We start from the raw sequence: 26,941 nt of genomic DNA, 5'->3' as shown, positions 1-26,941 counted from the left end.
AAATACCCATTAAAACTATAAAAATCATGAATTTACGGAAAGTTACAGATCTGTAATTTTCATAAAAATACAAATTAAAACTTGTACTCGCTTCGCACGTGGCTTTGATACCACTGTTGGGAATTTCGAGCCGCAAAAACCGCTTTTTCGCGTCGCGGAAACCCCGAACCCCAAGCCACCGGATCCGTGCGAAGATAAAATTTTCAGAAAACATTACGAGTATGAGTTTCTTTCGCTAGTTCTAAACTATATCTACAAGGAGAAGGAATTTACCCTCGATGCGATGCCCTTCGCAATCCCGCTCTTCCAACGGTTCGCAGGATCTCGAGATCGTCAAGTGTACGATCCTCTATAAGTATCCACACGAACAAACTAGGTGGAGAAGACCAAACAAAGGTGTGCTAGCACCTTAGATGGTTCGGCCAAGGAGGAGGAGAGGGAGAGCAAGAAGATGAGATCTAGCAAGGAGGAAGAAAGAATGAATTCTCTTGAATGAAAAATTCATTCTCACCTCAATAAGTGCCCGCCCACATTGGTGGCTTGTAACTCCCTTCACATTTAATGTGGAGGCCATTAAAGAGGAGATTTGTAACCTCCATGAGGTGGCACACACATGTGCTAGCCTTTATGATGTGGCACATCATCATTAGTCCTCCTAATGCCAACTCACAAATGAGGTGGCAAATGGTTAAGTCAAACTTGACTCTTCAACTTCCTCTCAAGTCAAGTCAAACTTGACCAATTCTCTCCCATGGTTGATCTAATCCAACCATTTGATTCAAGCCAACTTAATATAATGAATCTAATTCATTTAATTAAATTGATTCAATGAGTCATAATCTAAATTAGACTCATTGAAAACATGAATAAACTTGAGTCCAAATCAATTAACTCAATTTGGATTACTCTTAATCCAATTTGATTCATCATATGAATCTAATCCTCTTGGTTCATCATATGAACCTAATCTTCATCTAATTGTCCTTTGTGTGTGACCCTATAGGTTCTTGTAACGTTGGCAATGCTCCTAAACTCATTTAGAAGTATAAGTAATGAGCGGTATGTAGCAACACATCATTACTACCCAAGTTACAAGAATGTTGAGATCCAACATCACCTTGTGACTACTAATTGTGACTCCTCACAATATGTGACATTGTCCTTCAATCCTAGACATCTAGATTGATCAATGTGAGGCATAGACCGTGTCATCCTCTAATCAATCTAAATCTTGAATTCCAAGTAGACTCACTCGATCAAATGAGCTCAACATCTCATATTGACTCATTTGGGCATGGCCATGCACTTAGTGGTCTCACTCTATCAAGAATATCGATGTCACTCTCGTCATATAGGAGGGATAGATCCCATCTACATCACTCACATCCCTCTGCATAATTTGTTACAAACCTAGTAATCGCCTTTATAGTCCACCCAGTTACGGATGACGTTTGACGAAGTCAAAGTACATAATCCTTATGTAGGGAACCATGGTGACTTCAGGTCCAAGGACCAATTGTCATACTAATAGCCACATGAGAAAGTATATGACACTCATATAACGATCCATGATACTTTCTCATGGCGGGTCATTCAGTATACATTCTCCAATGCATACCCATGTGTCAACTTGATATCTCTATATCCATGACTTGTGAGATCAAGTCATCGAGTTGACCAACATGCTAGTCTTATTACATTAACATTATCCCTGAATGTTAATACTCGACTAGGAATGATTAAGAGTAGTGTTCCCTATATCATCTCACTATCGATTCAACTAATCGATTGATATAGGTGAGAACATTCTACTCAAGGACGCTATTATACTTAGTTATTTGGCACCAATACAAGTAAGTATAATAACCAAAACAAATACCTTTATTAATATACAAGAATATGATATAATGAGTCCATACAATAATCATCAAATGATTGGCTCTAGGGCTCTAACTAACAATTTTCATCATGAAAACTCCCCCTAAGTGTATACAAATGCATTTGAAGGGGTGAGAAATGATTACTTAGACTAAAAATGATTTAAAATGCTAAAATTAAGGTTTCCTAGCCAAAATCAGCATTCCCAATCGATTGAGGTTGGTTCCCTATCGATTGAACCCTGCTCAATCGATCCATGGATCGATTCAGGGTGTTTGAATCGATCAAAGGATCGATCCAGCGAGATTTTGCTCACGAGAAAACCCCTCTCAATTGATCACCCGATCGATTGAGGCACTCCAATCGATCGGTTGATCGATTGGAGCACTGAGTTTTTGAAATTCTATTTCAGTCAATTTCAGAAACTCCCCAAATATTCTACAAAAATCTAAAAATCATGAAAATTGGTGTAGACATTATTTAGGGTATATACTATCATTGAAAAATAGTTTTCTATGAAAATACTTCATATTTTCAAAGATTGACGTAAACTTGAAAACTTATAAAAATCTTCAATGTTTTCTTCTAGTTGTGTCTAATTTTTCAATGATGATTACTATCAAAAGCTAGGCTTCATTAAGGTTTTCCAAAAGTATTTTAAAATGATTTTCAAAACCAATATCCAACAATGTTCTTTTGGATCAATGCACATGACTTGTACATTAACTTTCCCAATGATTGGAACACACATAACTATGTGTTTTGATGAACCTAAAACTCAAAGGAATGCACTAAGTCAACATCTTGAGTTTTGTTCATCATCCTAACATATCACTTGTGTTTAATATGTACTAAAACACATACAAGTCACCTTATAGGTCTTTGTGAGATATAAAGTTTATTTTTGCCCTAAACTAGGGACCATGCATATCTACCTAGGCAATTTGGGATTATGAGCATCCACCTAGGATGTTACTTGCTAGTAAATGTCATTATCCTTAATTGCAAGGGATTAAAATTAATGCATGATGTGTGATGGCATACATCAATATAAATGATTGTAAAAAAAAAACTATAACTACATGATATATGTATGGCATGATATGACATTTTTATATTTTTCATAATAAAGCTTAAATGCAAAACATGATGTCATGGCACATGATGGGCAAATAATCATGACAAGTTAGCATAAATAAAATATACCTAGATTACCTACCTAAGTATCCTTAAACCTTAGCTAATTAAAAATTACATCCTAGCTTGCCCTCACTTTCTCTAGAAAATGCCAAAACCCAACTTGGCATTTATTTGTCCCATGATTAAATTGTGTCAATTTAAATTAAGCATAATTCCTCAAGATTGGGCACACTTTACTCTTCTAAATAGTGAATAAATTTAAATTAAGGCCTAGATTGACCCTTACTTTCCTAAGAAAATACCCAAGTCTCAACTAGGTATTTCTTATGCTTTCCCCAATTGTGCCAATTTAATTTGAATTTTAATTCCTCAAGTTTGACACATTTTACTCTTTTTAAGAGTAAATGAAAAATCTATTTCATTTTCAAAGGTTAATAATAACCTTGAAAATGCCCTCCAAGTGTCAACTTCATCAAAGTTGGGTTAACTACCCTTCCAATTTGAGTTGACACTCTCTAACCCATCTAAGGGGTAGAGAAAATGCTCCTAGGAACCCAAAATCTATTTGTGCTCCTTGGATGTTCTAGGTACTCACTAGGGATAATTTCCCTAGATACCTTCTTAGTGACCTTGTTAGACTTCTTAGAAGCCTTGGTCACTTTTTCTAGGTCAATTCTAGGGATTGCTTCCCTTGTGACCTTCTTAGTGACTTTGTTAGACTCCTTAAAAGTCTTAGTCACATTTGTTGTTGCAAAGATACTCCTAGGGATAACTTCCCTTGTACCCTTGACTTGACTCCTAGTCCTAGAGTTGGTCCCATAGTTATATGGAATCCTATGGTAAGAAGTTACATCCTTCTTAGCCTTAGGTTTATATCCCAAACATCTACGGCCATTGGATAACTTTTGTACTCCTAGGCCTAGGTTTTGCTCATTTTGGCGCTTAAGAAAATTTTCAATTCTCTTTAAAGTCTTTTCCATATTATCAAGCTTTGACCTCAAAACTTGATTTTCTTTCCATAAATCCCTAGATTTTACTTTTTCATTTTTTCCTTGAGCATTTTTATTTTTACGCTTATAGCTATGGTCCTTAGAATTATTGCCTAAGTGGTTATCTACCTTCCTAACCTTATATGAGGCAGTTTTAGCATGAAGAGCTACATGATTTTCATTAAGTCTATCATGCCTCCTATTTTTATGGTAAATAGCATTAAAATGATATAACCTTGAACTAACATGTTTTTTACCATTAGTCAAGGGAATATGTTCAATAAATGATACCTTGGGTTTTGCCTTGAAAGCTCCCCCTTGACTTGTGCTTCCCCCCTTGACTTTGACTGCTTTCTTCCCCTTTGGACATTGGCTCCGATAATGTCCTTTTTGATGACACAAGAAGCACACAATGTGCTCCTTGCTCTTCTTTGTTGTGGGGGCGGTCTTCTTAGGCTTCTCCTTACCCTTTGATGTCACTTGGCCCTTCTTCTTGGCCAATTTAGGGCACTTAGTCTTGTAGTGCCCATTCTCCCTACACTCAAAACATATAATGTGATTTTTATTTTTAATTGAAATATTTATACCTTCACATGTAGGGATGACATCTTCTCCTTTTGATCCGGAGGTAGAGACTTCCTCTTGATCCGACAATGATGCTCCTCCAATAGATTTGACTTGACTTGTGGAGGTGGAAGCTTCTTCATCCTCTTCTCCTCTTGACCCGGATGTGGAGGCTTCTTTTTCTTCTTGATCTGGTGTCAACGAAGATCGCTCCCCCTCAATCCTAGAGGTGGAAGCTTCATCATCTTCATCTTGTACATGGAACAAAGAGTATGCTCCCCTCTTTGCCCTTTTCGTTGCATTCCTTTGAAGATGAAGCTTCTTGGACTTCTTCTTCGAAAGTTGAGAATCTCTCAACTTCAGAGTTCTCTTCCTCTTGATCTTGATCCACGGAGTCGCCCTCTTTGGATCCTTCTTGATTTGGTACAGTGGAGGGGATCTCATGGATCGTTGCCAATTTGCTCCAAAGCTCCTTAGCATCTATGAATTCTCCGACTTGAGCCAAAATATTGATTGACAATAAATTGACCAATAGCTTGGTCACTTTGTCATTTCCCTCGCTCCTTTGAATTTGCTCTTAGGCTTCATTTGCTCTTCTTTAGGATCTTGCCTTTTGAATTCTTTGGAGCTTCGAAGCCTTCCATTAGAGCAAATCATTACTCTATCTCCATCATAAGAAAATTTTTGATTCTTGATTTCCAAGAATCAAAACTCATGGATACATATGGTGGAGGCACCCTCGTGTCAAATCTGAGTCCATCTCAGAATTTCATCTTGAAGTTGAGCTTTTTGAATCCTTTGACTTTGATGAAGTTGTTTCAACTTCTTCACCCAATAGCCTGGTTGCCCCTTCCGGCGATGATTCCAGTGAAGAGCAACCTTGCTCTGATACCACTTGTTAGGGTCGAAATGTAGCTAGAGGGGGGGTGAATAAGTCGTTGCGCTCGTCGTTGCTTGCTTCTTGGTGATGATATGCACAGAAAACATAAGAAATAAAAATACAACGCTAACATAAGGATTTACTTGGTATCCACCACAAGAAGAGGTGACTAATCCAAGGATCCACATGCGACATACACTCCACTAAGTAAAACCCTCCTTTACGGTAACTACCGAAGGCGGAGAAGCCTTTACAAACTCACACAACAAACAAGAATTTAAGAAGAAGCAAGTACAAGTAAATCTTACAAGATCTTATATAATGAACCCTAGCTAGCTTCTCCTCTTGTTTGGGATGCCTCTTGACCTTGGAAGTGCAACAAACATCTTACTCCAAGAAGCTTCAAGAATTGGCTGTGAGTGTGAAGAGAAACCCTAGAAAATCGTCGCTGTCGCGTGGAGAAGAAAGCCGAAGAAGAACACCCAGAAAAACACTCGCCAACGGCTATAACCTGTGCAACGGTCAGATCTCAATCAATTGAATAGCTCTCAATTGATTGGAGAGGCTTCAGATCGATCGGTCGATCGATCCAGAGCGCCTCTGTGCTCTCTGGAAATTGCTTGAATCGATTGCATGATCGATTCACAGCTTCTCGCGTGATTTCCAGCATCTGTTCGCGATTCTCAGCTTCCCAATCGATCACTCGATCGATTGGAGGCTCCCAATCGATCGACTGATCGATTGGGAGTGCTTCTGTGCATCAGCAATTCCTTCCCAATCGTTCGACTGATCGATTAGGAGGAAGTTTTACCGCGGGACTCACCGAATCGATCGGGTGATCGATTGATTCAACTTGTTTTGTCCTAATCAAGTCCTAAGTCCCTTAACAACCCAACATCCAATCAACCATGACCTGTTGGGACACCATGCCTAGCATCCGGTCACCCTCGACCTGCTATGATTTCCTCACCAAGTGTCCGGTCAATCCCTTTGACCCACTTGGACTTTTTCTCCTCGTGCCAAGTATCCAGTCAACCTTGACCCACTTGGACTTACCAACACTAGGTGTCCGATCCGCCTTGATCCACCTAGATTTCCCGTACCTAGCTTCACTCACCAGAACTTTAACTTCTGCCTAGCTTCACTTACTAGGACTTCCCATCTGTTTGGCTTCACTCACTAGGACTTTCACCTAGCTTCACTCACTAGGATTTTCATACTGCCTAGCTTCACTCACTAGGTCTTTCACCTGGCTTCACTCACCAGGATTTCCCAACTGCCTAGCTTCACTCACTAGGTCTTTCACTTGACTTCACTCACCAGGATTTTCCAACCACCTGGTTTCACTCACCAGGACTTCCCAGTCAAGTATCCGGTCAACCTTGACCTACTTGACTCTTCCTTCTACCAATCTGGTCAAACCCTGACCAGAGGAGAATTGCTCCAGCAATCTCCCCAGTCAGACGATTGCACATGCAATCTTCACATTTTGTCAGTCTCCATGTATTATCAAACATCGAAACCCAAATAACAAGACTTAAGCTTGAGCCAACTCAAGCTTAGTCAAACTGGTCAACCTTGACCCAAGAGATATTGCACCAACAGCGAGAACTGGGACACAAATCTAATGAAGAAGATCGAGGTAGACGCCAAAGCAACATGCACTCTATAATATAGACTAACCAAAGAAGAGCTGAACCGAGTTGTCCCATTTTCTAGCACAAAAGACAAATGGGAAAAGTTGATTGAGCTGCACAGGAAACTTTCGACATGAAGGTAAGCAAACATGATTTGATATTAAATAAAATTTATAATATAAAAATACAAGAAGGTGAATCAGCAAGCCAACTTCATGCACGCATCCAAGACCTCCTCAACAATCTCCACGCAATTGGACAAAAGGTGAAAAATTGCGACGTCATCGGTATGCACTTAATGCATTTCCAAGGAACACTTTGTGGGCATCCATGGTAGATACTTACAAAGTGTATAAGGATCTTTCGTAAATTAAATTAAACGAGTTATTTTCCGAATTTGAACTTCATGAAAAAATTAATACTACTCAGGCCGAGAAAGATATTGTGCTACTTATAGGGAAACTCGTGTACAAGAAGTCGAAGCCTAAGGCCCGACCGAATCTGAGTCCGAAGATGAATCGGACTCAGAAGAAGATGAAATCACCACGGAACTAGTTAACCTAGTTTGAAAATCACTTAAGAAGAAGAAGGTGACTCAATTGAATACGAAAGCCAAGTTTGGAATTACTTGCGACGGCTGCAACAAGAAGGGACACTACAAGCCTGAATGTCCAAATTAGAAGCAAGGAAAATGTAAGGTGTTGAAGGCAACATGGTCTGAGTCATCGAAAGAGTCAGACGAAGAAGAACACGAGCAAGAAAACTTCGTTGCTCGACCAGCACAAGCGTATATTATCGAAACCGAGTCTGAAACTGGTGTGGAATCAGAAATCGAGTCCGAAAGAAGTCACGGATCTGTATCCGTTTCCGTAGGGCTAAACCACTTTGTAAGTTCTCTATTCGCTGGTACTCAAATAGATGAATTACAAAATTTAATTGAATACTTGTTAAGAAAATTGGCTAAATCCAATCTCCGGGTTAAGTCACTCCAAAAGGAGGTAACAATCCTTAAGGAAGTGACTAACTCGAGTTCTTTGACTGAATAAATTTAAAAGGAACCTCAACTCAAGTCCAACAACTTGAGGAAGAGAATTCCAATTTGAAAAGCCAAGTAAAGAAACTTAAGACACGTTGGAACAGTTCACCTTGGGTTCCAAGAACCTTGATCTGATTCTTGAAAAATAAAGGGTCGTATACAACCGAACCGGACTTGGAAACAAGGCTAGAAATCGATTCAATTCTTACTTGTCTTTAGTGAATCGATCAACTAATAACCTAGTCCAATCATGGGTCCCCAAGTCTAACTTGATTAATCAAGTCAGATTTGATTAATATTGGATTCCCAAGGATCCAATCTATTACCTTGATAGACCTTATCGAGGCTATGATTCAAGGGAGCCAATAGAAAGACCATCTTTATAAATAAACCTGATTGATGCTTGATTTACTGTTTTTCTCTTACGCATGCTTAGATTAAGATAGATAAGAACTTAGGCTTGATATATACTTGACTAGTTAACCTAGGATTTTCAGAAAGAAAATTAAATATTCAATTTCTTTAAAAGGTTTTGTCTAAAAGTGGTTGATGATCCAATACCCAAGAAAACCTAGTATCTCGCTAGAGCCTGAAAGCCAATTATTAAAATAAATATTTAATTGACTAACTATTAAATCTTAGTTTAACTCAAATATAAATCAATCTTAGATTTAAATTTTAATTAAAGATTAAAATTAACCATCTCATAAAACTTATAAACTTCCCTGATTAAAACTCTAGAAAAGGGTGAGATGGACCTAGATTTAAAATAAAAAAGTAGTTAACTCAAATTAATTAAACTCAATTCAATTAAGTTAACTAAAATTAATTCAATTAACGAAGTCATCTTAATTAATTTCAAAAGCTTAATTAATTTCAAAAATTTTCAAATTATTAATTAATTTTAAAAGTATAATTAATTTTAAATTATTAATTAATTGAAAAATATAATTAATTAAAAATTATTAATTAATTTTAAAAGTATAGTTAATTTTAAATTTTAAGTATAATTAATTTCAAATTCTTAATAATTTCAAAAGAATAATTAATCCTAATAATTGTAAATTCTTAAGTATAATTAATTTCAAATTCTTAATTATAATAAATTTCAAATTCTTAATCAATTTCAAAAGAGTAATTAATCCTAATAATTTCAAAAATATAATTAATATAATTATTTTTCAATACATAAATTTCAAAATTAAAACTTAGTTATTCTTCAAATTAAAATTTAAACGTAAAAAAAATTAATCTATTTTGATTAAATTAATTTTCTTTGACTTAAATATCTTTCAGAATTCTCAATCTCACATCAACTCATAAGCTTAATATGTTTGATAATTTAGAAAGGGTGAGATGAAAAATTAGAAAAAAAAAAAAAGTCAATTACTTTTACCTTATTTTATTTGCTTCGACTCTAGGACCCTCAAAACTTAAATAATTTTTATATTTTTTTTTATCATTAATCAAGGGGAGTGAAAGGACTTAGGTTCAATTAAATATGTTTAGTTAAATATTTTCTCAAAGTTAAAGTTTTATAATTACTCTCAAAATTAAATATTCTTTCAAGTTAAAGTATTTTTTGTTAATTTTTTTAGTTTCTTTTGGTTTAATTATTTTTGAAAAAAAAACCTAACTATTTTTGAAAAAAAAAACAACTTTAAATATTTGAAAAAGAAAATTTAAATATTCCAATCTAAAAAAAATCAGTGTTTGAAAAGGTTCTTTTAATTAAGCTTTCATGTACTTATCTAAGTTTTTTAAAAATATTTTCAAAGAACTTCTGCCTCCATCTATTTAAAAAAGTAATCCATCGCCACAAGCTGGAATAGTCTCTGACCGGGTGCCATTAGGAATGGTCCTATAATGTTCATATCCCATTGGTTAAAGGGACATGTGACTATTGAGATTTTTAGTATGTCGATCAATTGATGGGTTAGATTTTAATGCTTTTAATAAGATAGATAAGTATTCATCAATCACTGAGGATCCTCTTCTATTTTTTGTGCATCCATTTATTTGTTATTATTTAGTGTCAATATCTAGCACGATTGATTTATTTGATATTCTCATATATGTGTTATTATACTGACATTTAAAAAACATGCACTTTAGCTGGTCTCCAATTTATAATTACTACATAAATCACAATCATCAATTTTAAATATATAATTTTTTTTTGGTCTTTTGTTAATAACTTTTTCTGTATATCTTATCGATATATATGAACGTAACATGAACGGTTAGAAACATATATGAGTTTCATTTCCAATAGAACCTAAACCGGAGGGGCATTTATTGGCTAGCTAGCTAGTTTTGTCATACTACTCTAGCTATAAATCAATGATAAATTATTTACTTTGATTATCGACAGCACAACCACTCGATATGAATAATTTGATTGTAGTAAAGGAAACTGAATGCTATCGTATACTAGGAATTTGTAAGCAATTAATGATTCTTGAAACTGTATTTTAAATTTACCTCCTCCTATATATCCTCATCTATAAATAGATGGGAGTGGCATGATACTCTAAACAAGCGATCACTTGAGTGAATTAGCGAGTGATATATCCGTAGCTAGCTTAACCATGGCTGCCCTTGTCACGCTCTCTGCTGCTGCTGTCCTCCTCGGACTCCTCCTGCCTTCCGCCATGGCCAACAACAACGTTCTCTATCGCGGCGACAAGCTGTTACCCGGCGAATCCCTCACCGAAGGGACCTATGAATTCATCATGCAGGACCACTGCAAGCTCGGCCTCTACGACAACGGCAACGACAACCGCAGGGAATTGTGGTCCTTCCAATTCGTCAACGGCCGAGGCTGCTACGCCAGGCTCGATACCGACTACTACTTCCGCATCTACGATGAGAATGGCGAAAATTTCACTTTCAACACCAGCCCCGGCCGCATCCTCGTCCTGCAGCGCGACGGCCACGTCGTCATCTACAGTGAGCCTGTATTGACTATCCCTGAGGATGAACCCACGAACAGGAAGATCGCCATGGTGACTAAAAATTAGTTGGCTTCACCACTGTCGTAAGTTAACCATGCATGGATCGCTAGCTATTAAATAAAACAGAATAAAAGGTAGCGAGGCATAAATAATTAGCGATATGCATGCATGCATGGTACGTCGCCTCGTATTTATGTTTTTATCTTGTACGTACCTACTGTTAAGTTGGTTTCCATCAGCTTAATTAAGTATCTACTTGCTCTGCTCTTTTATTAGTATTTTTAAAAGTTAAATTGCGTTGAAAAAAAAACGAAAGAAAAACAATTAATTAAAGAAATCTAATAGGCAATAACACATATCAATTGAAAAAATAAAATTAATACAAGGCATATAATCTAATTAATTAATTAATATGAAACAATATTATTGGGTAATATTTGTGATTTTGGACGAGAAAATTTAATTAAAATTTTAGAGACCATCTCTAATTGGAATAGCGTGGATAGTTATTCAAATATAATAAATAATTATTATTTATAAAATAAAAGATGATTTCGTTCATCCTAGTATCCTTCATCATCAGCCTCCTCGTAGCGATAATGAAGATAGTGTGTCATCATCTCGAGATAATAGGTTTTTAATTTTTTTGTTTAAAAAATAGAGAATAATGCAGCGGAAAGAAAGAAAAGAGAAACAATGCTAACAAGATCGAGTTTTACTTGGTTCGGAGCGTATGACGACTCTTACTCCATGGTTTATCATCCTTGATCACTTTCATTAGAAAATCACTATAATTTTAAAAAAAATTACAAATTGTAGAATTATAAGTGCAGAACTTAATTACAGTAATTTAAAATTATACTGACAATAACACATATCAATTGAAAAAATAAAATTAATACAAGGCATGGAATCTAATTAATTAATTAATATGAAACAATATTATTGGGTAATATTTGTGATTTTGGACGAGAAGATTTAATTAAAATTTTCGAGACCATCTCTAATTGGAATAGCGTGGATAGTTATTCAAATATAATAAATAATTATTATTTATAAAGTAAAAGATGATTTCACTCATCCTCGCATCCTTCATCGTCAGCCTCCTCATAGCGATAATGAAGATAATGTGTCATCATCATTAAAAAAAATATTATGGTTACGGAGAGAGTGTGTCGTCATCTCGAGAAAATAGTTTTTTAATTTTTTTGTTTAAATATTTATGGTCTCCCACGCAGCTTTAATGAAACTATATTGAATATAACATAAATTATTTTATATAAATCTACTTTAACTTAATTCTAATCTTGCACTATGTTTGATTTTTTAGATTTCACTTACTGTTTATCGTTATCCTTACCTTCCATTTTCATATTCAACTGATGAAAAAATATCTAAAATTTTGTTTTACGTTTCTGTGGCATTGTAAAAGATTTTAAAACTGATCCTCCAGTTTTAAAACCTTCTCAGTGACTTTTTATCTAACGAGTGGAGCATCATCCACTTTTTTTGTTTTGGTGTATGGGAGGTAAAAATTCAACTTTTCATAGTCCAGCATGTATGATAGATGTGTGCTAGAGGATAAAGGATGAATAGCGCTTATGACTTTTGTATACTTTTTAAAAAATAGAGAATAACGTAACGGAAAGAAAGAAAAGATAAACAATGCTAACAAGACCAAGTTTTACTTAGTTCGGAGCCTATGACGACTCCTACTCCAAGGCTCGTGATCGTTTATCGTTTTCGTTGGGGAATTACTATAATTTTGGAAAAACTTTACAAATTGCAGAATTATAAGTGAAGAACTTAATTAAAGTAATTTAAAATTATACCGATAACGTGAAATTTTGAAAGTAAAGCTTTCAGTCATTAGAACAACGTTACAGCTTTGTCAGATTATCTTTAAAGCAGCACACAAGAGAAAGATCGCGAAGATGAGTTGTATCGAAGCATCTGTTCATGGTCTCCTTTTATGAGTTGTTGAAGGCACCTTCAACCCCATTGAAAGTGCCTCCAGCTCGGCTTTCTATCCCCAAACCTCTGGATCGACCTCCGCAGTCTGCTCATCTGAGCCTTTTATGTGTTTTTCGCTCTCTACAAGATACGTTAGTCCAAAATATCAAACATATCATACAAAATAAAGTTAGCACAATAAAAAATAAATAATAAATAATTTGAAGTCTCTGAACTGTCTGGTTTTGACTTTTAGATTTTCTGAAAACTCTAAGTCTAACCGACGTCTATTATTCCCTCAACGGGGAGCACACCCTCACCTATGTTGGTGCATGCAGCACCAAACGATTGTACCTAAGTTTTGATTATGACAAAAAGTCTAAAGTTAAGGTTACTTGTTGTCTAACAAGGTTGAATGAATTTACAAGAAAGTCCTAAGTGTTCTTGGGCAAAAGTCCTAGTGGATGCTAGGCATGTGGAAAACCCTAGGGGGAGATAACCCTAGGTCCAAGTGGGAGGTAACCCTAAGTTGTGAAAAGTCCTAACTGCGGTTAGGCAAGGCCAAGTCTTGGTGGATCGAGCACTTTGGGTGAAATCCTAGAGTCAGGGACTCAAGGTGAAAATCCTGGTGGTCGCGGACCAGGTGCAAGGGATGGGTCGTGGAGTGGACTTTCAACATGAAGACCTGAAGTCTCGGACGCTGAGTAAAAATCTAGACGGTTATGGAGGACCGATCTGGCAAAAGGTAAATTCTCTTGAGAGGAGTAGGTGAGGACGCATTCCCCCAAAGAGGGAACAGTAAGCGTCGGTTCGACCTAAAGTTTTAGCAAAACTCAAAGTTAAAATCGGACGGTCAGAGGCTGTCAAATTTATATTATATATATTGTTTATTGTCTGTACTAACTTTGTTTTGTAGAAAAAAAAGGTGGCTGAAAAAGTTGGTCTGGATACCCGGACCAGCCTCGTTTAGGGTGGGCGGTGGGCACTCAAGGTGGGCGGTGGGCGCCCAGGTGGTTCGAGCACCCGAACACGGTCCAGGTGCCTGGACCCAAAAAAATCATTCATAAGCTTACATGGAGCGCGTCGATTGACCAAGACACGTGGTCCAGGCACCCGGATGGGTTCCAGGCACCCGGAATAGCCTATAAGCAGCATTCGACCAAGGGCTAAACAACAACATTCAGAATGACTTCTGCACTTGCGCACTGCTTCGATGAAACCTCTTGACACCCGAAAGTTGCTTCGACGACGACTACACTGAAGATATATTTCTCCAAGTCATCGGTATTGTTTTATTTAAAAGTTACTTGTACTACAATTGTAAATCTCTTTGTAACTTTCGATTGATTAGTGGATTATCCATCAAAAGCATTATCATGTGCAAGCCTTGGAGTAGGACTCGCCATATGCTCCGAACCAAGTAACTCTTGGTGTTCGCGATTGCTTTCTTTCTGTCTTGTCTTTCTTATTCCGTTGTGTTTTACTCAAACGTTTTCAAACGAACATGAAAGCCATGAGCGCTATTCACCCTCTCCCTCTAGCGTAAAGATTCTACAATTGGTATCAAAGCGAGACTGTTCTAAATCGGTATAACTACTGTTTGAGAAATTTTTACTTTTATGCCTTTCGTTTTTTCCCTCTAATTTTTTAAAAAAAATCATTTTCATTTTTTCACGATTAGTCAGTGTTAATAAAATATCACATTTAACAAAATTTGTAATAATATTTATTGACCCGGTGGTAAGGCCGGGGGACCCTCATGAGGGAAAGGTCAACGACGCGTAGAGGTCAACAGTCAAAGGGGGGTCAACCCCATGGGCTCGATGAGCAGGCGGGACAGGCCGATCACTAGGCAATGATTTTCACCCGAGAGAACAACCATCTGGCCATGAGCTCAAATTTCCAAGGGAAAAAGATCATATGGCCGAGCGGATAGTCCGCTCGGATCATATGGCCGAGCGGATAGTTCGCTCGGATCATATGGCCGAGCGGATAGTCCGCTCGGCCGCGTTGCAAATCAAGAGTGAAGGCCGAGTGGTTGTCCGCTCGGCCAGGATGTCGGGCTATGAGAGCCGAGCAGGAGACGACTCTGAACCTTCCCGGACGGACAACCACCTACGCCAGACCAAAGGCGAATATTCTGGTCGAGCGGCTTGATGGCCGATCCGGGAAGAGGAAGTCAAAAAGTATGGGACAGCGGGTACGTCATCTCAGTAACCCCTGTTGCTGACAACCGGCATGTTTGAAAATCGGACCACACTCAGTATCGTACGACAAAAGGTTCTGCTGTCCCATCAAGGAGACGCTCAGACTGTAGCAGTATGGCGGCAGACATGCTCTTCTGACAATCCCATGCTGCGGTATGGTGTAGGACACGTGTACATCTTGGTTTGTGTGCACCAAGTTCCCGTGGCTCTATGTAAAGGCCATTAGACTTCACCGGAGGTAGGCAATCAAGGATCCCTGGAGCCACTTTCTTACTGTTCATCTTTCTGACTTGAGCGTCGGAGAGTCGTCGCCGGGAACACTTTCCTGGCCCGACTTCTTTACAGGTTCGCCGGAGCTCCACATGATCAGTCGAAGATCTGCGTCAGCAACCGGAGAGCGTCGCGTGCCCAGCATCCGTTGATTCAGCTTTCTGACAGGATCAATTTGGCATCGTCTGTGGGAACACTCCTGCATCTGATCGGAAGAAATGGACGAAGCTGGACGACCGCACTCGGTGATGCTCTCCACAGAGGAGCTCGACGCTTTGATCGAGACAAGAGCCGCTAAGCTGGTGGAACAAAGACAGAAGTCGCAAGTCGAGCGGATTGAACACCAAGCAGCATCAGCATCAGGTGGCCGAGCGGAAGCACCGCAGGCCACAGTTCCATTCCATCGGGCTCTATTCGGCACTCCTGAAGCCACAGCAGTTAATCGTGATCGAGGATCTTCTTCAGATGAAGTACAAAAACGAGATAGCAGAAAAGGCAAAGCCCTCCGAGCGGATTCCTCGCCCGAACGGATTAACCGTCAATTCTCAGAAGCTATTCTACAAGATCCTCTGCCGAAGCACTATGTGCCCCCGGCGATCGGCGAATACAATGGAACTACCGACCCAGATGATCATTTGGGTAAGTTCGACAATACCGCTACCCTTCATCAATACACAGACGGGGTGAAGTGTCGAGTTTTTCTTACCACCCTCTCGGGATCGGCTCAACGGTGGTTTCGGAGGTTGTCGGACGGATCTATCTCAAGTTTCAAGGACTTCCGAACGGCCTTCCTTCACCACTTTGCTAGCAGTCGGCGCTATCAGAAGACTAGTGTCAGTCTGTTCGCCATCAAACAAGAAGCCCACGAATCGCTCCGAGCCTATATCCAGCGGTTCAACAAAGTGACCATGGATATCCCTACGGCCACCTCGGAGACTATGATGAATGCCTTCACACAAGGCCTCGTGGACGGGGATTTCTTCCGCTCGCTCATTCGGAAGCCGCCCCGGGACTACGACCATATGCTACACCGAGCCAACGAGTACATCAACGTGGAGGAAGCCCAAGTGGCCCGAAGAAAGGAAACTCCAACCGAGCGGGCTCCCCTTGCCGAGCGGAAGCCGCACACCGCTCATCAGCCGCCAAGAGGACCTAGGGCCGAAGCGATCCGCTCCCCCCATGCTAGGTCCCATGTACAAGAAGTGGCTGCAGAGTGGCCCAGACCGAAGAAAAAGGTATGGACCCCTATGTTTTGCTCATTCCACCGGACGGACACGCACAACACAAGGGATTGCCGGAGTCTTCCCTTGATCGCTCATCCCGTGCCCCGGAGTGGCCACCGCCGATCGCCATCATCCGACAGGCGACAGAGGCCTCGTGAAGCCGATCGGACGGTAGTCGACAGGCGACAACAGCAGACTCCCGAGCGACATCACACTCCGAGGCATGAGAATCCCCGGATGTCTAGGGAGCGACCCCGACCGTCTGCTCGGGAAGAAGAGAATAGAAGTAACACTTCCCGAGGCGAAATCAACATTATAGCAGGCGGGCCGACCGGAGAGCGATTCTGTCACGCCCCAGAGGAGTCCCTGTCCAAAGAAATTTCGGCAGCATCTCCCCTGTACGGCGGACAATCTGAAACTTCTACATAACACATATACCTCAGCCACAGGCGGCTGGATTCATAACAATAAATAAAAACAATCACCACGCAGTTTATATAGATATTCAGCCTCTGGCTGTCACAACCACGCAGTTAATAATAGTAATCACAAATAATAGTACTCTGATTCGAAATCCACCCTACTCAACTACACTCGTAAAGCTCAAATTCGACGAACACACCTCTTCTGCCGTCCAAGCAGGCATGTAGTAGAATAAAATCCAAATCATACCAAAAGTCCATCAAACGATAAGAATCCATACAAGATCCATACATAAAAACCAATACAAGACTAAGACATAGTCTGAAAAAGAAAACTAAAATAACATCTCATGATCAGCAGAGGTCTAGCACTACGTGCAGTGGAGACTAGCGACTGGAACTCCCTCCTGACAGCATCAACCTGAAAATAATAACAATGGAGGCGGGGTGAGTCCAACACTCAGCAGGTACAATTGATATGCAAAGTAAAGAAATAACACCTAGCACTAATCATGCGTACAGTCTCCTAATAAAAATAAAGATAAATGCAAACCGAAGTAGACAGGAGAGAATCTGTACTAACCAGGACCCGGTATAAGGACAAACAGTCCGAAAGGTATAGAAGACCTGTATGCATGTCAAACATAGGTATCCGAACAATATGCAGCATATAAATGCAGCAAACACAATCACAAACAATAAATGCATCATGCATATGATGCCAATGTCATGGTCACCCCTGACGCCAGTCAACTAACTCATAACAAAAGTGGGACCGAGTGGGTAGACCTGTGACAACCGTGCACTCTGCATCACTACCCCTGATGAGTGACCGAGTGGACAGGATGCTGTCAGAGTACACACGTACTCCTACCCAAATCATAAATGGGGGAGCGCAATGCTCTCATCTCCCGGTACGCTATGACGGGGAGGGATCTCTAACGTGCTACACGCTGCGTCACACTACCCATGAGCGGACCAACGGAGCACTAGACCGACGTGCTACCACGCTGTGTCACGCTACCCATGAGCGTCACAACGGAGCACCGAACAGTGATGAAACTGGCAATGTGCTCAACAATAATGGAGCAATCTATCGCACAGCATGCGATCATGCAAATGGTGCATGTCACTAAGCATGGTAATATACTAAACCAACCTCTGGACATATAACAATGGGCACCATAGTGAATAAATCATATCAAGATATACTGATCAATAAGGTATCAAACCTAGGTCCTGAACATGTGAAACATGGTTATATCACTACCCATGAGCATGAAAAATCAGGTACGAGATAAATACGAGATGCAAACAAACAACCAATCAAACAGGTAACATGTATTGGGCAGTGATTAACCGAAACAAATAGAAACACAATTAATGCAACATGTTAATTTCATTACTAAGTATATCCAAGACAATAAGTCAAAAGTACCCGCCTCCAAAAGAAATGGTCCAATCAATCCAGATCCGGACGTCGAGATACTCGTCTCGCGTAAAAGTCCTGTGAGATCAATGTGTATATTTTTATTTAGCTACAATTCTCATAAATAGCTAAATGAAATCTCTAACCCTAAATTAGGACAAACCCTAATCAATATACACAACCTCAATCTACTCATAATCATCCATCTAAACAATCGAATCAAAACCATATTCTATAGCATGTATAAAATGCTCTACACCTTACCTCAAATCAACCGGATCAAGTGGTGATCGACAACAGCAACTTTCCACAGCAAACAACCTACTGTTGATGCTGGAACCAAGCAAATCCACAGATCTCAACAGAATGGAACAGAACCTCCTCTCTGCTGGATTCTTCCCTACCATTCGGATCAAGGTGAGACCAAGAACACCATAGAACATCATAGTAACCAAAACTCACCTCACTGATCTCAACCATACATACCCAATCAACCAAAATCATTGAAATCCAGAAATTTCTCGTCCCTGCTTACCTTGAGGATCGCTGCTAGGACACGGGAACACTGGCGAGATGGTCGGCATCGGCGCTGTGCCGAAACACGGCAGAGAGGAAGAAGGGAACAGAGGAGTCGGCCTCGCAGTGTGCAGCGGGGAGGAGCGGTGGGGGTGGCTCACGTGAGGAGATCGGCGAGGCAAGGGCTCGACGTTACTCTCGTCTGCCGGTGTCGGCTGTGGTGATCGGGCTGGCTAGGGCACAGAGAATGCCGGCGGCACCTCCGTGCGGCAACGGCATGACTAGGGCACTAGTGGCCAGCGCTAGGAACTCCACGGCAAAGGCTAGGGCTCCGGGTGGTCGACGGTGGCGCCGGCACTGGAGCATAGATGCGCTTGCGGTGGATCGGCAGTGGCGTCGGTGTGCTCGGCTAGGGCACCAAGGGGTGCGGCTCAGGAGGAAGAAAATGAAGGAGATGAAGAAGAAGTGGGTGGGCGGCGAGGAAGAAACCGCCGGGCCGGCGGTTAGGGCAAGGATCCGGAGGAAGGCTTGGCGTCGGCGCGAGTTCGGCAGGGAGAAGGAAGTTTAGGCACGGAAAGAAAAAGAAAATAAATGAAAAGAAAAGGAATATGAAATAAATATTTCCTCGCTTAAATGGGTCGCCTAAACAGGTTTTTCCCGGGCCCCGTTTTCATCCCCGTTAACTCGTTCGTACGAGCTCCGAAAAATTTCCGAAATTTTTTCAAAAATTCCAGAAAATTCCCTTATTCATATTCGCCTATTTCCGGTATTTTACATTCTCCCCCACTTATAAAAATTTGGTCCCCAAATTTCGTTATCTACCATCAGCAAGTACTAACAACATATATAGAATATAAATGCTGAACGGTAAATAAATCACATATCTCAAGTGAAAAGATGGGGATATCGAGCTCGGATCGTATCCTCGAGCTCCCAAGTAGCCTCCTCATCTGAATGATGCTGCCATCCGACTTTAACTAGTCGGATAGTCTTGTTCCTCAACTGACGCTCTTTCCGGTCGAGAATCCATACCAGAATCTCCTCATATGTAATGTCAGGCTGAACTGGAACTGAGACATCTGTCAGCACATGCGTCGGATCAGGTACGTATCTCCTCAGCATAGATACGTGAAAAACATCATGAACGCCTGACAGGGACGGTGGTAGTGCCAGTCGGTAAGCTACCGCTCCGATCCTCTCCAAGATCTCAAAAGGACCAATATACCGCGGAGCTAGCTTACCCCTGAGGCCAAATCTCTTCACCCCTTTCGTGGGTGAAACTCTCAGAAATACATGGTCGCCAACAGAAAACTCCAAAGGTCTGCATCTCCGATCTGCATAACTCTTCTGACGGTCCTGCGCCTCTAACATCCTCCGTCTGATAGTATGGACCAACTCTGCATCCTGCTGAACTCTATGAGGTCCCAACAACTGGGCCTCTCCAACCTCATCCCAGAGGACGGGTGTCCGACAAGGTCTACCATACAACGCCTCAAACGGTGCCATCTGGATAGCCGAATGAAAGCTGTTGTTGTAGGCAAACTCTACCAACGGCAAGTGGTCCTCCCAACTGCCTTCGAAATCCATAACACATGACCTCAGGAGATCCTCTAAAGTCTGAATGGTCCACTCTGACTGTCCATCTGTCTGTGGATGGAAAGCTGTACTAAAATGGAGCTGTGTGCCCAAGGCCTGCTGCAGACTCTGCCAGAAACGAGACGTGAACCGTGGATCTCTATCCGAAATGATACTCAACGGAACACCAAGTAGTCTGATAATCTCCCGACAATATAGATCTGCCAATCGATCCAGGGGATCAGTCCTCCGAATCGCTAAAAAGTGCGCGGATTTGGTTAAACGATCAACGATTACCCAAATCGCGTCGTGACCTCGTCGTGTCCTCGGCAACCCTACCACAAAGTCCATGGTAATGTGATCCCACTTCCACTCAGGAATAGGAATCCGCTGAAGTAACCCTGCAGGTCTCTGGTGCTCAGCCTTCACCTGCTGACAAACAAGACATCTAGCTACGAAATCCGCGATGTCTTTCTTCATGTCGTTCCACCAATAGGAACACCTCAAGTCTCGATACATACGGGTCCCGCCTGGATAGATCACAAATCGAGAACGGTGTGCCTCCTGAAGTAGCTCCTGTAAGACCGGATGAGACTGAGGTACGCATAATCTGCCTCGAAAGTATATAATACCCTCCTCGTCTCGTATAAACTTGGTCTGCTGCCCGGAAGCTATCTGACTGCTAATGAACTGCAAATGCTGATCACCAGCCTGTGCCTCTCGGATCTTCGTCCTGATCGACGACTGAGCAACCATAGTAACAAGAATACCCTGCTCTGTAGATCCCTGCTCCTCCAGGTCTAACTCAGAAAAACTCTGAATCAAGTCCGTGACTGAAGTCCGGTGGCAAGCCAAAGTCCCTCTAGACTTCCTGCTGAGTGCATCGGCAACCACATTAGCTTTCCCCGAGTGGTAGCTAATGGTACAATCGTAATCCTTTAGGAACTCCATCCATCTCCTCTGTCGGAGATTAAGCTCCTTCTGAGTAAAAATATATTTGAGACTCTTATGATCAGTGAGAATCTCAAATGTAATACCGTATAAATGATGCCGCCAAAGCTTCAGAGCAAAGATGATGGCAGCTAACTCCAAGTCATGAACTGGGTAGTTCTTCTCATGCTCCTTCAGCTGACGAGAAGCATAAGAGACTACTCTGCCGTGCTGCATCAGAACAGCGCCCAAACCCTGTAGAGAAGCGTCGGTATAGAGTACAAATCCATCCTCTCCAGAAGGTAAGACCAAAACTGGAGCCAACACTAATCTCCGCTTCAGCTCCTGAAAGCTGGTCTCGTAATCCTTGGACCACGTGAACTTCACCCCTTTCCTGGTAAGACGTGTCAACGGTATAGCAATACGTGAAAAACCCTGGACAAAACGTCGGTAATATCCGGCCAATCCCAGAAAACTGCGGATCTCCTGAACTGACTTCGGTTGCCCCTAACTGGTGACAGCCTCGATCTTCTGAGGATCAACAGAAATATCTCTGCTAGAAACCACGTGTCCCAGAAAACCGACTGAGGATAACCAGAATGCACATTTGCTGAACTTCGCGTATAGCTGATGCCGTCTAAGAGTCTCCAAAACTATACGAAGATGCTGTGCATGCTCCTCCTCGGAATGCGAGTAGACCAATATGTCATCAATGAAAACAATAACAAACTGATCCAAATACTCCAGAAAGATGCGGTTCATCAAGTCCATAAACACCGTTGGAGCATTGGTAAGCCCAAATGACATTACCAAAAACTCATAATGACCGTATCTGGTACGGAAAGCTGTCTTCTGAATATCTGAGTCTCTGACTCTCAACTGATGATATCCGGATCGTAGATCAATCTTAGAATACACTGATGTACCTCTGAGCTGATCAAAAAAATCCTCGATCCGTGGTAAAGGATATTTATTTCTGACGGTCACTGCATTCAGCTGTCTGTAGTCAATACATAACCTCATGGTGCCGTCCTTTTTCTTGACAAATAATACCGGAGAACCCCATGGGGAAACACTAGGGCGAATGAATTCCCTGTCTAAAAGATCCTGGAGTTGAACCTTCAGCTCGTTCAACTCTTTTGGTGCCATACGATACGGAGCTTTCGATGCCGGTGTGGTTCCCGGAATCAGCTCAATAGCGAACTCCACTGGCCTTCTGGGAGGCAAACCAGGTAGCTCCTCTGGAAATACATCTGGGTACTCCCGGACTACAGGAACGTCAGAGAGCTGCGAACTACTGCTGTCCTCAGTACTAATCAGAGATAATAGAAAACCATGACAGCCGTGAGACAGCAGCTTCTGCGCCTGAATCACCGAAATAATCGAGATGTCGTCATCTCTGATGCCAGTGAAACTCCACGAGAGTTGGTTCGGAGGCCGGAAGGTGACCACCCTCGTCTGGCAATCAACAGTAGCGTGATATACTGACAGCCAATCCATGCCAAGTATGATATCAAACTCGACCATCTCCAATACTAGAAGATCTACCGTAAGTATCATGTTGCCAAACTCTAACGGGCAACCTCTGATCTCCTGGGTGACATCTAAAGTATCACCGGACAGTAGGGAGACAGTCAATCGCTGCAATCTAACAGTAGGTAATCTACCAATTTCCCGCATAAAGGTACGGGATATAAAAGAGTGCGAGCTACCAGTATCAATCAATATATCAGCGGAAAATGCATAAATGGAAATCATACCGTGGAAAATGGATCCGTCGGCTCGCTGCGCATCCTCTCCGGTAATCGCATGAACACGTCCAGTCTCTGGCGGAGGAGGAGGTATGCCGGTAATTTCGAGGCGGTCTTGGATAATGAGCGAGAAGGCGAGAGGATGGTGGTATCTTGTGCACCGGCCGACCGAGTCGGATAATAAGGTCACGGAACAAAATTGGGTGCTAAGCACCGAGTACTCTGTCCAAGCATGCCAAATCTTTGCTGAGGCTGCTCCTGGCATGTGAGAATCTCCGCCCTCCTCATCGAGACACTGACTGACTAGACTGTCCCCTCTGCTCTGACCCTCCGGAAGCCGTGTGCTGAGCCTTCAGCTGACAATCTCGGCTCTGGTGCCCAGGCAGTTTGCAATAAAAGCAAACTAACTGTTCCAAAGTGGAGGCTGAAGTGATGTGGTCTCTGGAACCACATCGAAAACACTGTATATCGCTGGTGGACTGTTTCCGATCCTGCCGAGGAGACCGGAAACATCCTGAGGAAGACTGCCCTGACTTCTGAGGCCTACGAGATACCCCAGAAGAACTCTGACCTGACCGTCTGCGACTACTCTGATGCTGTCCTGTCGCCTGTGTCTGCTGGATCTGCCCTGATGTCTGACCCGTATGCTTCCTTTTCCTGTCCGGATATGCTGTCTGCTGAGCTAACTCTATCATCAAAGCTCGATCCAGTGCATCAGAGTAAGATGTGATCCCTAAACCGGCAAGCCGTACATGCAGATAACCATCCAGTCCCTGAATAAACTGCATCATGCGAGTTCTGTCCTCCGCAACTAACTCTGGACAAAACATAGCCAACCGGTGGAATTCAGTATTATACTCGGTCACTGAGCGGTTGTTCTGCCTCAGACTCATAAAATCCTGTCGGCGAGCCATCTGATAAGACAGTGGAAAGAAGCGGCTCTCAAAAGCCTCTCTGAACCTGGTCCACGTGACGTTGCGCTCACCAATAATAGAACGCTGAGTAATCCACCAGGCATTAGCTTCATCCCGTAAATGGTAGGCAGCCAGCTCTGCTTTCTCCCACTCGGAGCAAGCCATATAGAAGAAAGTCTGCTCCATAGTCTCTATCCATGACAGAGCCATACTCGGATCGAGATCTCCGCGGAAAAGAGTGAAACGAGTCTTCATCGACTCAGCCAATGCTGGAATCCTAGCTCGTGCAGTGACAATATCAGTGAGCTGTGTCGGGACGGCTGCAGGAACTGGCGGAAACACTGGAGCTGATACTACAGGTGGTACCGCGGAATAAACCGGAGGAGGAACTCCCGGTGCTGCTGTATATACTGAAGTATAAGCCGTCAGCGGTACTGCCGGGTGAACAAAAGTGGCCGCAGCTGAAGGTACGGTAGGTAATGGTACTGTAGGCACTGGGGGCACAGGTGCCACTGGTGTCGGGTACACTGTAGATCCAAGTGGCGATGGTACTGAATACGCTGTAGGCTGCGCTGGAGCAGATGTCGGGTACGCCAATGGTACCCCCGATGGTACCGGAACTACTGTAGGGATAGGTACGCTCGGCACAACCTAGGTAGGTACCTCTATAGGAGTCGTCGGGGTCTGAAAGCCCAACGTGCCCGCAGCATGCTGAGTCAGTCCCTGACTGACAGGCTCACTAACAGTGGGCATCTCTGGCATATCCAGAGATCCCGTGGTCCTCGCACGTGGGCGTCCAGTACCACGTCTCGCAGCAATACGAGTAGATCGTCTCATATCTGTTAAATTAAATTACAGATATTACTACAAGTATAAAAATCATAAAATAAACATCATACCTATTTGCTGTCTGGAGATGTTCCGTCGCTGTCCAGTCCCCAACTTTTGACCTCAAAATTCCGAACGAGAAAATCGCCGGAAATCCAAATAAATCCGAAACAGAAATCCGAAACATAACCATATCGAAAATCCGAAAAAGCCCAGTTTGACTCACAAACCTGGCTAACCCAAATATCCAGAATACCAACAACAGGTATCCGATAAATCTCCAGAACACCAAAAGCAGGTATCAAAACCTCGCTCTGATACCAAATAAATTGTCACGCCCCAGAAGAGTCCCTGTCCGAAGAAATTTCGGCAGCATCTCCCCTGTACGGCGGACAATCTGAAACTTCTACATAACACATATACCTCAGCCACAGGCGGCTGGATTCATAACAATAAATAAAAACAATCACCACGGAATTTATATAGATATTCAGCCTCTGGCTGTCACAACCACGCAGTTAATAATAGTAATCACAAACAATAGTACTCTGACTCGAAACCCACCCTACTCAACTACACTCGTAAAGCTCAAATCCGACGAACTCACCTCTTCTACCGTCCAAGCAGGCATGTAGTAGAATAAAATTCAAATCATACCAAAAGTCCATCAAACGATAAGAATCCATACAAGATCCATAAATAAAAACCAATACAAGACTAAGACATAGTCTGAAAAAGAAAACTAAAATAACATCTCATGATCAGCAGAGGTCTAGCACTACGTGCAGTGGGGACTAGCGACTGGAACTCCCTCCTGACAGCATCAACCTGAAAATAACAACAATGGAGGCGGGGTGAGTCCAACACTCAGCAGGTACAATTGATATGCAAAGTAAAGAAATAACACCTAGCACTAATCATGCGTACAGTCTCCTAATAAAAATAAAGATAAATGCAAACCGAAGTAGACAGGAGAGAATCTGTACTAACCAGGACCCGGTATAAGGACAAACAGTCCGAAAGGTATAGAAGACCTGTATGCATGTCAAACATAGGTATCCAAACAATATGCAGCATATAAATGCAGCAAACACAATCACAAACAATAAATGCATCATGCATATGATGCCAATGTCATGGTCACCCCTGACGCCAGTCAGCCAACTCATAACAAAAGTGGGACCGAGTGGGTAGACCTGTGACAACCGTGCACTCTGCATCACTACCCCTGATGAGTGATCGAGTGGACGGGATGCTGTCGGAGTACACACGTACTTCTACCCCAAATCATAAATGGGGGAGCGCAATGCTCTCATCTCCGATGCCGCTACGGGAGGGATCTCTAACGTGCTACAGCTGCGTCACACTACCCATGAGCGGACCAACGGAGCACAACTGACGTGCTACCACGCCGTGTCACGCTACCCATGAGCGTCATAACGGAGCACCGAAGATGAAACGGCAATGTGCTCAACAATAATGGAGCAATCTAACGCCCAGCCTGCGATAATGCAAATGGTGCATGTCACTAAGCATGGTAATATACTAAACCAACCTCTGGACATATAACAATGGGCACCATAGTGAATAAATCATATCAAGATATACTGATCAATAAGGTATCAAACCTAGGTCCTGAACATGTGAAACATGGTTATATCACTACCCATGAGCATGAAAAATCAGGTACGAGATAAATACGAGATGCAAACAAACAACCAATCAAACAGGTAACATGTATTGGGCAGTGATTAACCGAAACAAATAGAAACACAATTAATGCAACATGTTAATTTCATTACTAAGTATATCCAAGACAATAAGTCAAAAGTACCCGCCTCC

At 41.9% G+C, this 26,941-nt stretch overlaps 1 protein-coding gene across 1 annotated transcript; it reads left to right on the top strand.

The window, feature by feature from the left end:
- The first annotated feature begins 10,715 nt into the window (after positions 1-10,715).
- LOC121972813 (mannose-specific lectin-like) lies at positions 10,716-11,147 on the top strand. The gene has a single exon (XM_042524441.1). It carries the CDS (start codon positions 10,716-10,718, stop codon positions 11,145-11,147), a length of 432 nt encoding a protein of 143 aa, XP_042380375.1.
- The last annotated feature ends 15,794 nt before the right edge of the window (positions 11,148-26,941 follow it).

The sequence above is a fragment of the Zingiber officinale genome, chromosome 4A (assembly GCF_018446385.1).
Source record: "Zingiber officinale cultivar Zhangliang chromosome 4A, Zo_v1.1, whole genome shotgun sequence".
Classification (NCBI taxonomy): Eukaryota; Viridiplantae; Streptophyta; class Magnoliopsida; order Zingiberales; family Zingiberaceae; genus Zingiber; species Zingiber officinale.
This window is presented reverse-complemented; position numbering and strand designations above follow the sequence as displayed.

What these genes read in the sequence shown, in the direction of transcription:
- LOC121972813 (XM_042524441.1), top strand. Translation starts at nt 10,716, where the DNA reads ATGGCTGCCCTTGTCACGCTCTCTGCTGCTGCTGTCCTCCTCGGACTC.